Here is a 14,389-nt window from a genome sequence, read left to right on the forward strand (position 1 = left end):
AATAGCAGATGGTGAATTGTATTCTAAATTCTTATTGGATTACAAAAACTAACCTCATGGTGATCATTATAATTACTGCTGATTAAACTATCTTTTTATGACATTCACTCAGGGCCAGAGGCAGAAATCATGGGCCCTGTTCCACCCTGACCACAACTTTGGAAGGCCCCACAAAACAGAAGTTGGTTTCTGTTGTACCCTTGTCCTTGAACTTAGTTCACTCATGTCCTTTACAGAGAAGGAGAATCTGCTGTCTTTACCTGCTCTGGCCTACATGTGACTCTGGATCAAACAAGATCATAGACTCCGAACTGGCTTTGGTCAATTAGGGATGGGCAAATTCTGGGTCAGCCAATGAATCCCAAGAACAAACAATAAAAAAAAGGACATCTCAAATAGGGAGACCAGATGATAATGAGAGAAATTTAGAGTGCACATTTGGATCTTGCAAGATGGTTAAGCCCTACTACTAATTTAAACCAGACACACAAAAGCTCACCTATTGCCGTAATCTGTTAAATTTCGGAGTGGCAAAGAACTGTCGCAAATTTCACTATTAATTAAAAGAACAAAAAGAAAAAAATTAAAGTCCCAAAGAGAACATTAGACAACTATTTACAACTCATTTCTCTTAAAATGTCTTTTACCTCCTACTCTACAATACGGGTCTGACAAAAACACCAATTAAAAGATTTACAAAAAAAAATCATGTTTCAAAACCAGCCAGCTGTGTCAATTCTCTTAGACTGTCGATTGTCCAGAGTTGTCTTTTCTTTGTTCTGCTGCTGGATAAGTTTCTTACGGGCAGGTACCTTTCAGAGAGCTATTCTGATAGAAAGTCAGATGGTGCTTGGCTGCTCTTTGCAGGTCTCCTCAACTGTTCAAAATATCCGACTTTATATATCCCAAAACACCAGACAGACAGGCTCATTGGTTTGACGTCAAAATATTAAAATTTGATTGGATTTTGGTATCTTGGGGCATAATTGAAACTGATGGGCCAAATTTGAATTTGGCCATTGCACCTTGGCTACTCAGCTCCAGCTAATTTGTTTCACCACCAAATGTTACATTTTTAAAATTTCTCAGCAGTTTTCTAGGACTGTGCTAGCTTCCACTCAAAGTTACAGTACACGCCTACACCTTCATAACAATCTTAACAGCTGAACAAAAAATTGCAAAGCATACTAAACCACTTGGAGTTGTGCAATCACAGTTGGATCTGAAACTCAAGTTTAGAAAGTTAAAAATTCAAGCTAATGGCTGTAAAAAAAAACATTTCATATTCCTAAACAAACTCAAAACTGAATAAAAAGGTAAAAACAATGACTGCAGATGCTGGAGACCAGAGTCTAGATTAGAATGGTGCTGGAAAAGCACAGCAGTTCAGGCAGCAGAGGAGCAGTAAAAAAATTTTTTTTAAAAAAACAATGTTTCAGGTAAAAGCCCTTCATCACAAAACTGAATGTCAAAGCTGAAGGTGAGACGTGTAAGTACTAGAGTACAGCAGAGTTTCAACACGGACACTTCTGGGAATATTGGATGTGAATTGAACCCTAACACGAAAGCAAACTAATTGTTACAAGCCCAGTTCTAAAACAGGTAGTTAGAAATCTCAGTTTAGGCAATGATGGATTGGATTGAGGAAAGTTGGTGGGGGGGGTGGGGTGGGAAAGAGATGAAGTCCAAAACATGAAAATCCTGGCTAATCCAAGAGCAGCAATAACTTCTGACATTATGATCTTTAAAAATCTTGTTACTCAGCAATTTATGGCTTTGAGGGGATAAGACATTGAATTAAATAGCTCAATTGAATTGGATTGAACTTCATTAGCATGTTAGAACATAATAAAAAAAGGTTATTGATTGATGATGCTGCTTTTCAAAATTACATACAGAAGTATGTTCAGCCACAAACCAAAACTAAATGAGTCATTTGCAGAGGAAATATGGATTAAAATTCCTGAAAAAAATCTTTTATTCTTGTTTTACAGGCAAGGTTATCCAGACTTCAATTATTTCAAGAATATTTTGGCAGCTTTGGAGAGCCATGGTATTCAATGAAGTCTGAATTATAATGTCAAATCAGTGGAAGCAGCTTTAATGTACATATTTTATTAATGCTTATTTCAATTATTTTTTAAAACTAAAAAAGGTCAAGATAAATAAGATATCAAAGAAAGCAAGTCTCAACTCATGTGGAGGAAATCTGCAACGCCAAAAAAAACTGTCACGCTGTTGTTTTTTGCTGAAATTGTTAAGGAGTCTCATTTCTTGGATTCAAGAATTAGCTTCAGTGTCAATGCCAGTAATTTCTAGTTTGTAGTTTACACGTTTGCAATGAGATTTTACTGCAAACTCTGGACTGTAAATACTTCTTTTAATATTAACAATATTCTATCGTACTTGTATGAAATTATGAATCAAGAATCTCACAATGACCATGAAATCATTGTCAATTGTGGGAAAAACTCAACTAGTTCACTGATGTTCTTTCGGATGGAAATCTGCCCTCACCAGGTCTGGCCCGTAGGCAACTCAAGACCAACGGAAATGTGGTCGATTCTTAGCTGCCCTCTGGACAGTGAAGGATGGGCAATAAACATTGGCCTTTATTCAGTGAAAAAAAATTTAATGCACAAAGGTACAAATTAGACAGTAAATTTGGATGCTACACCAAGAGAAATATTTAAGCAAGCAGTCAACCTGATGATACAAGTGACATGGAAACCAATGTTGTGACCAAGGAACGATTTAAAATGATTGCAGACTCTCATTTTGGAAAACAATCAGCAAAGCAATGGTGTTTGCCTGTCAAGATTAGTAAGCTGTGCAATAGGAGGATTTCTTTTGATCATTCATCTGAAGCGGTTTCCAATTTAAGAGGACCTCCTATGAAGTCTTAGTCCAGAACAAGAAACAAAAATTATATTAAACCAGGAATAAGTGAAGGAAACATCAGTGTATGTAAAAACTTACATTAAACATATACACTCAAATGTGCAATTGAGAAATTTTACATTCCACAAATAAAATTAGCTCTGTGGATCCAGAGAGGTTTTCTGTAGTAATTCTGTTGTACAACCCTCATTAAAACCCAGTTACACCTCATACAGCAAGAAACAATTAAGTAGAAAGATTAATAGCATAAGAAGAAAGGAGCAAAATCATCAGTTCAAATGATTTCTAATGGATTGCCCAGCTGAAGTCACCACAACCTAGGGAGAAGTACTGTAGATTCATTGACAGCAACTGTTGGATTTCAGTGTTTCATTGCACCAGTGGATTGCAGAAGTTGTTAGTTTCAAAAATTGTAATTAATTAATTAATTATCAATAAATGCCATTGTGCTGTCATTACTACCCCAAAACCCAACATTATATTTTTCACATTGCTGAAACTCACATGGCTGTGAGGATTGTGGGGTGTTGCATTTTGGGAGGTCTAATATGGGAAGTGTTTTCAAAATATATTAAGGTAGTCTAGATCCTTCTTTTCTTATTTTGAAAGGTTGAGTTCCAGATGCAATTTGATTGGTCAAACTACTGGACATCAAAAAAAAACTTAAAACTAGTTAAAATACAGACAATAAAAAGGAAAATTGACTTACCTCTATCAAAATGCTTAAAATATACATTATCTACTAATTAACTGTTCAAATATAATAACATCCCATAAACACACCCTTGGCAAAGGCAAATTCAGTAAAAAATAGATTGTTGCAGCTTAAAGCTGAGGGTCTTTTGCTGCAGCTAGAATGGCATAAAAGACGGGGAGAAGAATTAAAAAATTCCATATTCATCTTCAAAACTCCAGCAACCGCAGAAAGTTACAACTATAAATCCTGGTGGCAACAGTAGGAGCTTGACTCCACCCATTCAGGCTGCTTCTATTGTTCCAACTTAAAGAAATCCCAAGGCCACATAAGCTATTTATTGGCTTGGAGCACACTGCTTGGTGCATCTGTCTCAACCTTTCTTCACAAAAAAAAAGGACGAAATACACCTCTTAAAGCCATAGTATCATCGTGAAGACTTAACGCAAATGAATGCTAGGCAGTAGAAGAATAAAAGGAACCTTAATGTACATACTCAGATCCCTGAAGCTGTCACAGGTAGATAGGGTGGTGAAGGCAGTATACAGGATGCTGGTCTTAGTTAGTCGGTGCATAGAATGCAGGAGTAGGGAAGTCTTGTTGCAATTTTAGAGCATTGCTTAGGCCACAGAATATGGTGCAGGTCTGGTCACTACACTAGGATGCAACTGCATTGGAGAGGTAGCTGAGGAGATTCAACAGGATGTTGCCAGGGACGAGGATAGATTGGTTTGTTTTCCCTGCTGCATAGGGGACTTGGTGGTGGGGGTTGTGGAGAAGAGAATCTGATTGAGGTATACAAAACTATGCCCTATAGCAGACATGTCTAAAGGCTAGAGGGGTATAAATTTAAAGGTAAATCTTTTCACCCAGAGGGTGTTAAATCTATGGAATGTGCTGCCCAAGAAGAGGGTGTAGGTAGGTTCTCTCACCACATTTTAGTAGCATCTGGACAAGCTCTTAAAACATCAGGGCATTGTAGACTATGAACCATTGCAGGTCGATTGAATTAATTTAGCTTGGTATTTGTTGATTCTCAGATGTGATGGGCCAAAGGGCTTGTATCAATGCTGTATGAAACATTAAAGGAACAGATTGAAAGAATATAAAATTGGTCTAAGTCAGACTCGACTCATTAGGAGTATTCCTTCAAATCGGTTGGTGTTCAAGCTCCCATCCTGGGGACCGGACCCCCAGGCTTTCTTGCAGAAGTGCTTAACCATCACAAAGAATTTTGAAAGATTTTGCAAAGATTTCACCTGCACTTACAATTGGATTGGGAGGGGGGGGGGGGGGGGGGGGGGGGGAAAGAAAGAGAGAAGAGAAAAACAGTGTTAAATTAAAGCACAGGGTGTTACTTAAGGTATTGTGACACTCAAAAAAAGCCAAGGGGTTGAAGAGCTCTCAGTTTAACCTCTAAAACAAGGTTTGTACATTGACCAGAAGACATTACCCATCAGTTTGGGGATGATTTTTTAAAAGCAGATTGTGTGCGTCACTTATTTTTCATTTAGGAAAAAATATTTTCTCATTCAACAACTTAAATAAATACTGAGCAAAATATTCCTAAATTAGTTTATTAACCACGGTAACACAAGAGAATGATTGCTGCGCATTGCTTTTACAATACGATCCAGATGGTATTTAATGCAGGAAAAACCACTGAAATAAAAGGGAATGTTGGATGTACTCAAAAGTCAGGGCAGGTATTTGTGGGGAGAAACAGTTAACTGTTTCATATGAATGGCCTTTCATTCAAAGTGTTCTGCAGCTCTGTCGGTAAAAGGTCAGAAACCTGGAACGGCTGCTCTCCACAAATGTTACCACGGAGCAATTCCATTATTTGGTTTAACTTCAGGTTTCCAGAATCCCCAGTATTTTGATCTGGTATGGTTACATCTTTTGCCTCCAATAAAGGCATTTTACCCAATGAGCAATGCCCATGTCCCCTTATAACAGGGATCTAAATGTGGCTAGCCTGGTACTGAAAAATCCAACAGTGTTTATTACAGCTGGCTGAATTGCAAACATTTGATTCACAGACACTTCAGTGTTACTAAATAACCTTAATACTAAGCCAGCCAATACATTTCCATCACTTTGTCATGCTTCAAGTGGCTTCAGATAAGACAGAGTCTGAGCGTTTGATACCCTCAGGTCACACTAAAATATAGTGATGATATTTCCAACATCTCTTTTAAAGATATGCTAACATACTAACCTTGACATGGATCAGGTACCAAATGCTTTTAAGATCAATGCTTCCAGAATCAAACTTTGGATTTTAGGTATGCATTTTATTAAACATTTAAGGCATATGGTAACACCTGGCATTAAACAGCATTACATTTCATAGGATCCATCTAAACAGCAACTGCACAGTTTTAACTGTTGTTTCACACACACATACAAAAAGCAGCTTTTAGTACGAGATTAAAACACTGAATAAAATCGAGCGTAGTTAACGTTGACCTATTTGAGAAAAAGGACAGTTTGTGCCTTCAGTGAATTTCCAGTTGCAAGTTCCTTTTGGAGACTAGAGTTGGCCAGCTAACATTATTCTAATGCACAGCAATAAAATCCCCCATTACGACTAACTGAGCAGATTCAAATACATTATTCTTGGTGTTAAACATTTGTCATAAATGCTAATCCACTTTAATCTTCTTAAGTGCTAGGCTTTAGAAACCAGCAATCAGAATTAGAATGTACGCAAAGTCAGAACTTTTAGTATGGACATTCTTCCTATTCCAACTTACAGCAGTACTAGGCAGTATTGTATAACATCTTGATTCAGCACCTGGACTTCTGATTGTCCTAGATAAAGAAAAACAATAAAAATGATTGAATTCCATGGGGCAAAAATACCCTCCAAGTGCGCTCAAAAATAGGGGAGAGAGAGAGAGAGATGCAGTTACATTGGTAAAACTGCATGAATGAAGGGATCACAGACAGTCATATAAACTCATTAATGAAGCTATAATCTCTGTTAGATGTACTGGTAGTTACCAGCTTGGAAAAAGGTAGTGAATAATGAAACAAGCTCTATGCTGAGAAAAAGTGGAAGATCTAGTTTAAATGGGAGAAATAAACAGGATGTATACATGTTTGTATTGTAGAGGTGCTAGCACCTGAAGGAGGAGAGAGGCTCCAAAAGTTAGTGTTTTCAAATAAAATGGTTGGATTATAGCCTGGTGTCACGTGATGTTTGATCCTGTCCAACCCAATCCAATACCGGCACCTCCACATCATGGTCAACAAAAGGAGTTCACTTAGACAAGTTAAGCAGAAGGCCACAGCTTTCACATTAATTTGTCCATTCAGGACTATACATTCCTTCAGTTGCGCACTAATCAGAACTGTACTGCCAAGTTGCTGAGTAAGCCACTCAGATGCATCAAAATCAGTACAAAAGTCAGAAATTCTGCTTCACATACAAATTACCTCCATACACATGCACACTGAAGAATCATGCAAATGCATATTTGAAATGGTATCAAGAACCAGATACAACTCAAGATTCCCTAATCAAGCACAGTGTTCAGATCACTACAGTGACTTTACAATGTTGATGTGTCTTTGCAGTTTAGATGTTGTTGGAATTGGAATGCCCCCAAGCAGCCAGGTATATACATCCAGACCCTAATCAAAAAGGGGACTTGCAACTGTAAATCAAAGGTCGCAGGGTTACATAATAAGCCACATGAAGGCAGATTTGGCCCTTTTAAATCCTGACAATGGACAAAGTTTTATTCGGAACATTAGTCCCTTCCTTTAACGGACATCAAGCTTAACCACAGAAATGGATCTCTCAAATTCCATCACGTCATTCAAATCACATTCAGAACCAACCGGTCCCCTAGTTTTCCTCAAGAAATTGGCACATTTTTAGTAAGCTTCAAGACATTCGAGCTGTTGCTCAGGCTCAGCTTTGAATAAGGCATTGTGTATACAAAGTTTCAAGCTACTTCAGTGGACAGATGAGTGGGATATCAAGTTTTTTTTCAGTTCCCTTTGTCTATAATTCATGAAAATTGCTTTGAGGAAAAGAAATGAAGGGGGAAAAAAAATTAAGTTTCGGTGCAGCGTCATGGTCCATTGCCTTTCCAGAGTGTACGGCCATGTTTCAGCAGGACGATAAGCTGATTAGAGTCTCTAAATCTATAGTTGAGTTGGCTCAGCACAAACCTGGAACTAACTTTGAGCCTATTTGGCTAAGTGGATCAGTGGAATTCGGCGAGTAGCAACAAAAGAAAGAAATGGATTGCAATGTTGAACACCACCCCTTCTTCAGCTAATTCCGTTGCAGTGCAACAAGATCTACAAATTGCTTGACCTACAGAGAGCCTGGTCTTAAAAAGAGAAAATGGGAAGGAATGGAAGAATCTTGCATGGACTTGGCTATTGGAGTTAAATAGCTGATTGAACAGAAAGTTAAAGCAAAATGGCCAGCGAAATAAACAAACAAATCGGATCACGAGTGACTGCCTACTTGCCTCAGTCACAAGTGAGATGTTGTTCTTAACTTAATTCAATAGATTGCCAATGTGTTCCAAGTAGTCCATTGGTTAACAAAAGAAAATGTACATGCCCTCTCCAGTTTAACACACAAGACATGTAGGAGTTGATTTCCCTGTATAAAAATAATAAAAACCTCATCTGTCCACTTGGGCAATTTCCAAAGATTCCAAATGTTCAAATATTCTTTGGTCCCCAGTTATTTCTGCAAAGGTTGTAGATTTTATTTGGTAAACAAGATACCTCCCATTTCACACCACGTTTAAAAAAAAACCTCAGCAACATGTCTGAACTCCTTTTTCTCCGATTTCTTAAGATACAAACTTATAGCACATGAAAAAGGGCTAGAGTAGTAAGGCCACATGTGATAAAGGGTACAGCATAACAGAGGTTAACCAATTAAAATTTGCTGTCACAAAATGATTCCACTAAACATTATGACATTTTTAATGAGGAGTCCATTTTCTTACACTTATCTTCTGCTTCCAATTACTAACTCCCAATTATTTAACTTCTTCCATCAGATTAACCCATTCTTCATCAGAATCCACAAACATGACACTGCAGGATTAGGGCAATTTCATGCTTTTACTCTGTCAAAGCTATTCTTGATCTGGGAGGTGGGTAAGAGCTTGTTCACCACTATGTTGCTGACCACATAAAATGTACAATAGGTACAAAGGATGAGGTAGCTGAGACTAACCAATCTTTCAACCGCTAGGAAACAATTAGATGCAGAAAGAGGCTTCTCTCTGGTCTTTAGTACACATTAAAGACTGTGGCAATTTTGATAAAATAATTGTAAACAGCAAGTGGTTAAGATTGTCCATTCAGACGAGGGCAAGGTTTATGGTGGACACAAACGTTAGAGATCTCAAATCATGTGACAGTTTACAGGAAAGCCTAATATTGGAACATATTTATCTTATGTTCTGTTAACTTGCTTAACCCAACTCTTTTGATTTAGCCACTTGGACAAAGCCTAAATGTGTCATGGGAATTTGGGAAAGCAAATTGGACTTCATTCTTTGAGTTGCAGATCCAGAATCCAACTTTTTTTTTAAAAAGGTAATAACACCAAGAATAAAACCTCCTGGGGCAAAAACATTTTCTGTGGAGTTTCAAACAAAATGTGGCTTCAAATTAAAAAATGGATAGAACTAAATTGGCCATTAAAGATCATAATACTAACAAATTATATTTCACTAGCTGTTGAAAATGCATTTTAAAAAGTTCATCTTGGAATCTGCAGACAGATAGTTCTTTTATTGATTTATCCAGTGAGAATAGAACAAAACTAGTTAAGAGTTTTCACAAGGCACTGGATTTGCACTCTGGTTTGGCAGGTATTTGAATACTCGATAGGCAGAGATTACCTCTGACATACAAGACATTATAAATGGTCGTGAAACTTAATTTAGTAAAGAATACTTGGCATTTTATCTTGCCAAACAGCACCAAATTCAGACTTGGATGTTAAAAAGAAAATCAGTCAAGTGCCCTGTGCAGAAAAAGGTGGAGTCAGCCTTACTGACAAATCTTAGTGACACCCAGCCTGGAGTCTCATACTGTACAGAGGTGGAGATGGAATTTATAAAAATCCAGATGCTATCTTGGCATAGACCCAAAAGTAAAGACAAGAACTTGGCTATTGTGCAGGATGAAGTTATTACTTGTGGATTCATTCCTCAAGCACAAGAGGCAGTTGGGATGGTGCCACGGTTAGATCCTTATTGCAATTATGTACTCCTATATGTGTTCATATAGACGAGGGTACACATTTAGCAAGAGGTCAAGCAGCTGGCCCTATAGAATCAAACTTTATGCTCTTTTGTAATGTAAACAGAGCAAAAAGAGTGCAACTTGCATTGGTCTCAGTAATTTATTGACTGAGTCACTAATTGCCTCTGGTCAATTTTCTTTTAGGATTTAAAGAAGGTCAGTTCTGGATACATGCAGCATTAATAAACTATTCAGATTTAGATTTAGTTTGCTTTACTGTGGATTTTCCCATGCAAAAAAAAAAAACTACAGTGCACGCACAAACAGGATTTGGCTATTCCAGGATAGATCCTAAAGAGTTGGAGGCAATAGTCCAAGATTCGGTTAACAGAATTCATTATATTTCTGGAATTTGGATTCAGTTTAGCACATTAAATACTTAGCTCTGCTTGCCCTAAACATTTACCAATGCACCCTGTACTGTCACTAAAGCTAGAGGCATCTATTAATTTTCATCATCCAGGGAATGGCAGTTCGATCTGCTGTAAACAGACACAAACCATGTTAAAGTGAGAGCACGGAAACATGGTTACTGTGGTTGGACTTGTACATATCTGATGTGCACCTTGGGACATATCAGCTCTAACTAGCACTGCCCATTTGAGTCAGAGGTACAAAAAGGTTGAAGGCAGAAGTACATGGGACAAAAAGAGACCTCAGACAAAAAAAAAGTCACTGATCATGAATTGCAAGACTGAACAGCAGAGAAATAAATCATTGCCTTTGGCTAAGTTATAACTGGGAATATGCAGCTACTCCAGGTTTTGATCATTCTAGCCAGAACATCTTTTTTAAAAAGTCAATAGAAACAAGAGACTAGTTTCAGCTGGTTATTGGAAGAAATTGAGTGGCACTGTAAATTATAAGTGGTACAGTATATCAAAAGGCTCAGACAGTTCCAAATCAAGAGTCATAATTATCAAACATTGAGTAGGATCAGAATCCAATGAAGTAGTTAGTGGTTACTGTTTGAAAACTAAACGTCACTTGATGTTTTTGGGTGACAATTTGTTGTTTACTGGTCTGGACCATTGCCAATTAAGTAGCCTGGATCGGTGTACAGCCCCAGCTAGAACTGATAGTTGAAATAAAAGGAGTCCTTAAAACCCCACATACAGCTAACACTCTCCACAGGTTCAAATTGATCAAACAACTCTTATCTCTAATGTGAGCCATTTAGTACTAACCCTTTAAAAGGTTTTCTACATGGACAGATGGAATTCAATAGGGTGGACAAATAATTGAATCAAAAAGGAAAAGGGAGGTGCATTTACTGCACAGATCACACATTCAGCAGTTCCTGAAAGTCAGGCAGTGGTGTAGATGTACAGTGAAAGCCAATCAAGTTTCACAATATATTTTACAATTCCGTGCTGCCCACAACAAGGTCAATTTGTGCCTCAGTCTGGAAGATTCAACACAATTGTTCCAACATTTTGGATCTTTGATCTACATGGATGGATTATAATCACAGTAGTTGAGTCATTGGAGAAAAAGGGGTGCCAATGCAGAACTATGTCAGGCTGTCAGTTGTAGATGTTCAATTTTTTTTAAAAATGTTGAACATATTGGAGTTGGGGGTGGCGGGGGAAGAGGGGGAAAGAGAAAACAAAAAAAAAAGAGGATAAAAAGGTTGTGTGAGAGAGGCCCATTAACAGGATAGTAACTTGTAAGCAGCAAACCAGAACTAAAATGCACCTGATCACAGGATCAGTCAAGATTTGCTTCCCTGCTTCAAGCTTAAATTAGTCATCTGTCCATCTTCAGGTCATAAAAGGTTAGCACTTTGAGCTAAATTTACAAATGTTATTCCCTGCCTTCTATTAGAAATAGAGTCAGACTAATTTTCAGCCTTCTTTGCTTCTGGGACCAGAATAACTTTCCCAATGTTTCTGCGCTCCTGCATTTGCTTCATAGCATCTCCAATCTGCAGAGGAAAAGAAATTTATATTTTTTTAGCATCAAAATAGTCAGTCAGTCAATCTTAAACTGATCATATGGCTGCTTTCTTTTAAAAGTAAAGACAATATTGAACCAGACAATCCAAAACAAGACTGGCTAAGCAAGCTTACTGTTAATACAAGAGATTACAAAAAAGTGTTTTCTGCACACACAAAAAAAACAACCTCAAATGCCAACATTTTGGCAGACTTTCTGGTGGATCAAGTGTTAAAAGTCACAAGTTGCCAAGTGGCAATTATCACACAGCCATCTGCTTAGCAATTCAACTCTAAATACCAGGATTGCTTTTCATTTGCATGAACCCTTCACACATTTGGAGCAATTAAGTGGTGTGTAGAATGGATACACTTTTGAAAAAAGTGCCGACTACTCCATTTCAGCTGAAAGCGGTTGTTATTTTACAAAAAAAAGGGGGACTTTAAAAGGAACGTTTTAAAAATTCTGCGTTGGGACTAAAACCCTGATCAGACTCAAATCAAAAATGATCAGTGGAATGACAACCAAGACATATTGGACAGACATTTGCATGCATCATTCAAATTCTTCCAAATTTACAAAGAAACATTTTAAAATTTAAAAAAAAAGAAGTGGAGAGTTAAGCAATTTTTTGGATGCGCACATCAAACCTTGCCAGTCTCTAATTCATTGGGCGTAAGCAAATTAAAAGAAAACATTTTGAATAGGCCCAATGGATTAGCTCTGTGCAATTTTACTTTGCAGCTCTTAAAAACAAGAAAAAAAAATCCTTTCCTTGTGAAACTAGATACTCGTGACCGAAAATATTACTCACCAACATCATCCACACTTATAACCAGACTGGTTATGACACTTATTTTAATATCAGCATAAAACTGTATGACAATTGTTACAACAATTGCATCCCACAAATGTCATCCAAACATTTTTTCCACATGAAGGGAAACAGCCTGGACCCAATTCATACTTTCAGTTGCTAAAATGTCCAAAAAATCCAATACATGTTCCAAATGAATATTTTCAAACCATATACTGTAAAAGTACAGACTAGAGTGGAAATTTAGAGAGGAGTACTATTTTTTCCCCTTGGTTGAGTCATGCCATGCACTGAAACAGACTCAATAAAGCAATAGAAATACCACATCTGAAAAATTTGAGCTTGCCATGGCACAAAACAGTGCCCACCCAAGTTACCCCTTGATTTTTAAGCTGTAGGCATGCAGCCACCACCTGATGGCACCCTACACAAAACAATGTTGCTGAAACCAGAAGTTCAAGATTTATTGACAACACCCCAAGAAAGCAGAATTTAGGAATGAAGTGGTGGGAGCACTTTTGTCCAATTTACAATTCAAGTCAAATGCCATTACTTGTTATTTTCTGGGGATAGGTGTTGTGGCACTGCGTTGATAAATTCATTACTAATTAGACTATTCACAAACATTTTGTAATTACCGTATATAAGCGCCAAAGGCCAATGGCTATTGAACAGATTTGCATTGGGTTCTGCAAAGGCTTAACAATACCTTTTTGGAGGTGCATACGATGATGGCCAGAGAAAATGTTTTGTGTTTCCGCACACAGACAGCTCCAGCTGTTTAATTTGAACTTTTGGCAGCGCAAGAAAGGATGACAAACCTTCTCAAAGTCTGTTTCTGTTTATGAAGTGCTCATTAATCCAAAGTCCTGAACACTTTTCAAAAGAGCTTAGTTTGCACTTGAAGGAAATAGGACACCGTTTGGTATTAAACCAAAGCACTAAACTGCAAACAGACATACGGTCGTTTCAGCAACGACTAGGGGCAGTTATGTTTCATTTCCAATACTGCTGAAACTGCTGTGCAAATGGAATAAACTGGAATCTAGGTTATATTAACTATTGAAATGATATCAGATGGAGGAGGTGAAATTGTTTCACTGCACTATATCAGGGAACCAAAAATATAGTCAAGCATTCATCCAGTTATTGGAAGGATATTATTAAGCTGGACAGGATTCAGAAGAGATTTAACAGGATGTTGCTGGGTATGAAACGTTGGAGTTAAGGCACGCTGGATAGGACATTTTTCACTGGAGCCTAGGAAGTTATGCGGCAACCTTATGGAAGTTTATAAAATAATGAGGGGTATAGATAGATTTAATGGTTGTTGCCCTTTCCCTAGGATGGGGGATTCCAAGACTAAGGGGCACATGATTAAAAAAAAAGGAGAGAGGAGAGAAATTTTTAAAAAAAGGACACAAGGGGCTTTTTTCTTAAAAAAAAAAAGAGGCTGGTTTGTGTGTGGAAAGAACTTCCTGAGGAAGTCATGGATGTGGGTACAAGTACAACATTTAAAAGATATTTGGGAAGGTAAATGGATTGTCCCATACTGCCCAGGGATGAGTAGGTTGGGGTGGATTGGCCATGGGAAATTGTCCCATAGTGTTCAGGGATGTGCAGGTTAGGTGCATTAGTCAGAGGCCAGGGGAATGGGCCTGGGTGGGTAACTCTTCAAAGGGTCAGTGTGGACACAGATTCCCTACAGTGGGGAAACAGGCCTTTTGACCCAAGAAGTC

General features: G+C 37.8%; 2 protein-coding genes across 4 annotated transcripts in view; one reads left to right on the plus strand and one right to left on the minus strand.

Annotated features, from left to right (window-relative positions):
* The window catches only part of LOC140465786 (uncharacterized), a 45,787-nt gene that overhangs the window by 30,028 nt on the left and 1,370 nt on the right, over positions 1-14,389 (plus strand). Inside the window, exon 7 of one of the 3 annotated variants that reach the window (XM_072561550.1) lies at positions 1,995-4,723. The exons of 1 other annotated variant lie outside the window; for it this stretch is intronic. In XM_072561550.1, coding sequence (XP_072417651.1) covers positions 1,995-2,064 — 70 coding nt within the window. In that variant the 3' untranslated portion in view covers positions 2,065-4,723. Of the gene's footprint in view, positions 1-1,994; positions 4,724-14,389 lie in introns of those variants that run through there. One more of the 3 variants, XM_072561552.1, reaches the window with a different exon arrangement.
* vat1 (vesicle amine transport 1) overlaps positions 5,872-14,389 on the minus strand; it is a 51,378-nt gene continuing 42,860 nt past the window's right edge. The window contains exon 6 of the mRNA XM_072561553.1: positions 5,872-11,822. Coding sequence (XP_072417654.1) covers positions 11,736-11,822 — 87 coding nt within the window. The 3' untranslated portion in view covers positions 5,872-11,735. The remainder of the gene's footprint in view (positions 11,823-14,389) is intronic.

The sequence above is a fragment of the Chiloscyllium punctatum genome, chromosome 42 (assembly GCF_047496795.1).
Source record: "Chiloscyllium punctatum isolate Juve2018m chromosome 42, sChiPun1.3, whole genome shotgun sequence".
Classification (NCBI taxonomy): domain Eukaryota; kingdom Metazoa; phylum Chordata; class Chondrichthyes; order Orectolobiformes; family Hemiscylliidae; genus Chiloscyllium; species Chiloscyllium punctatum.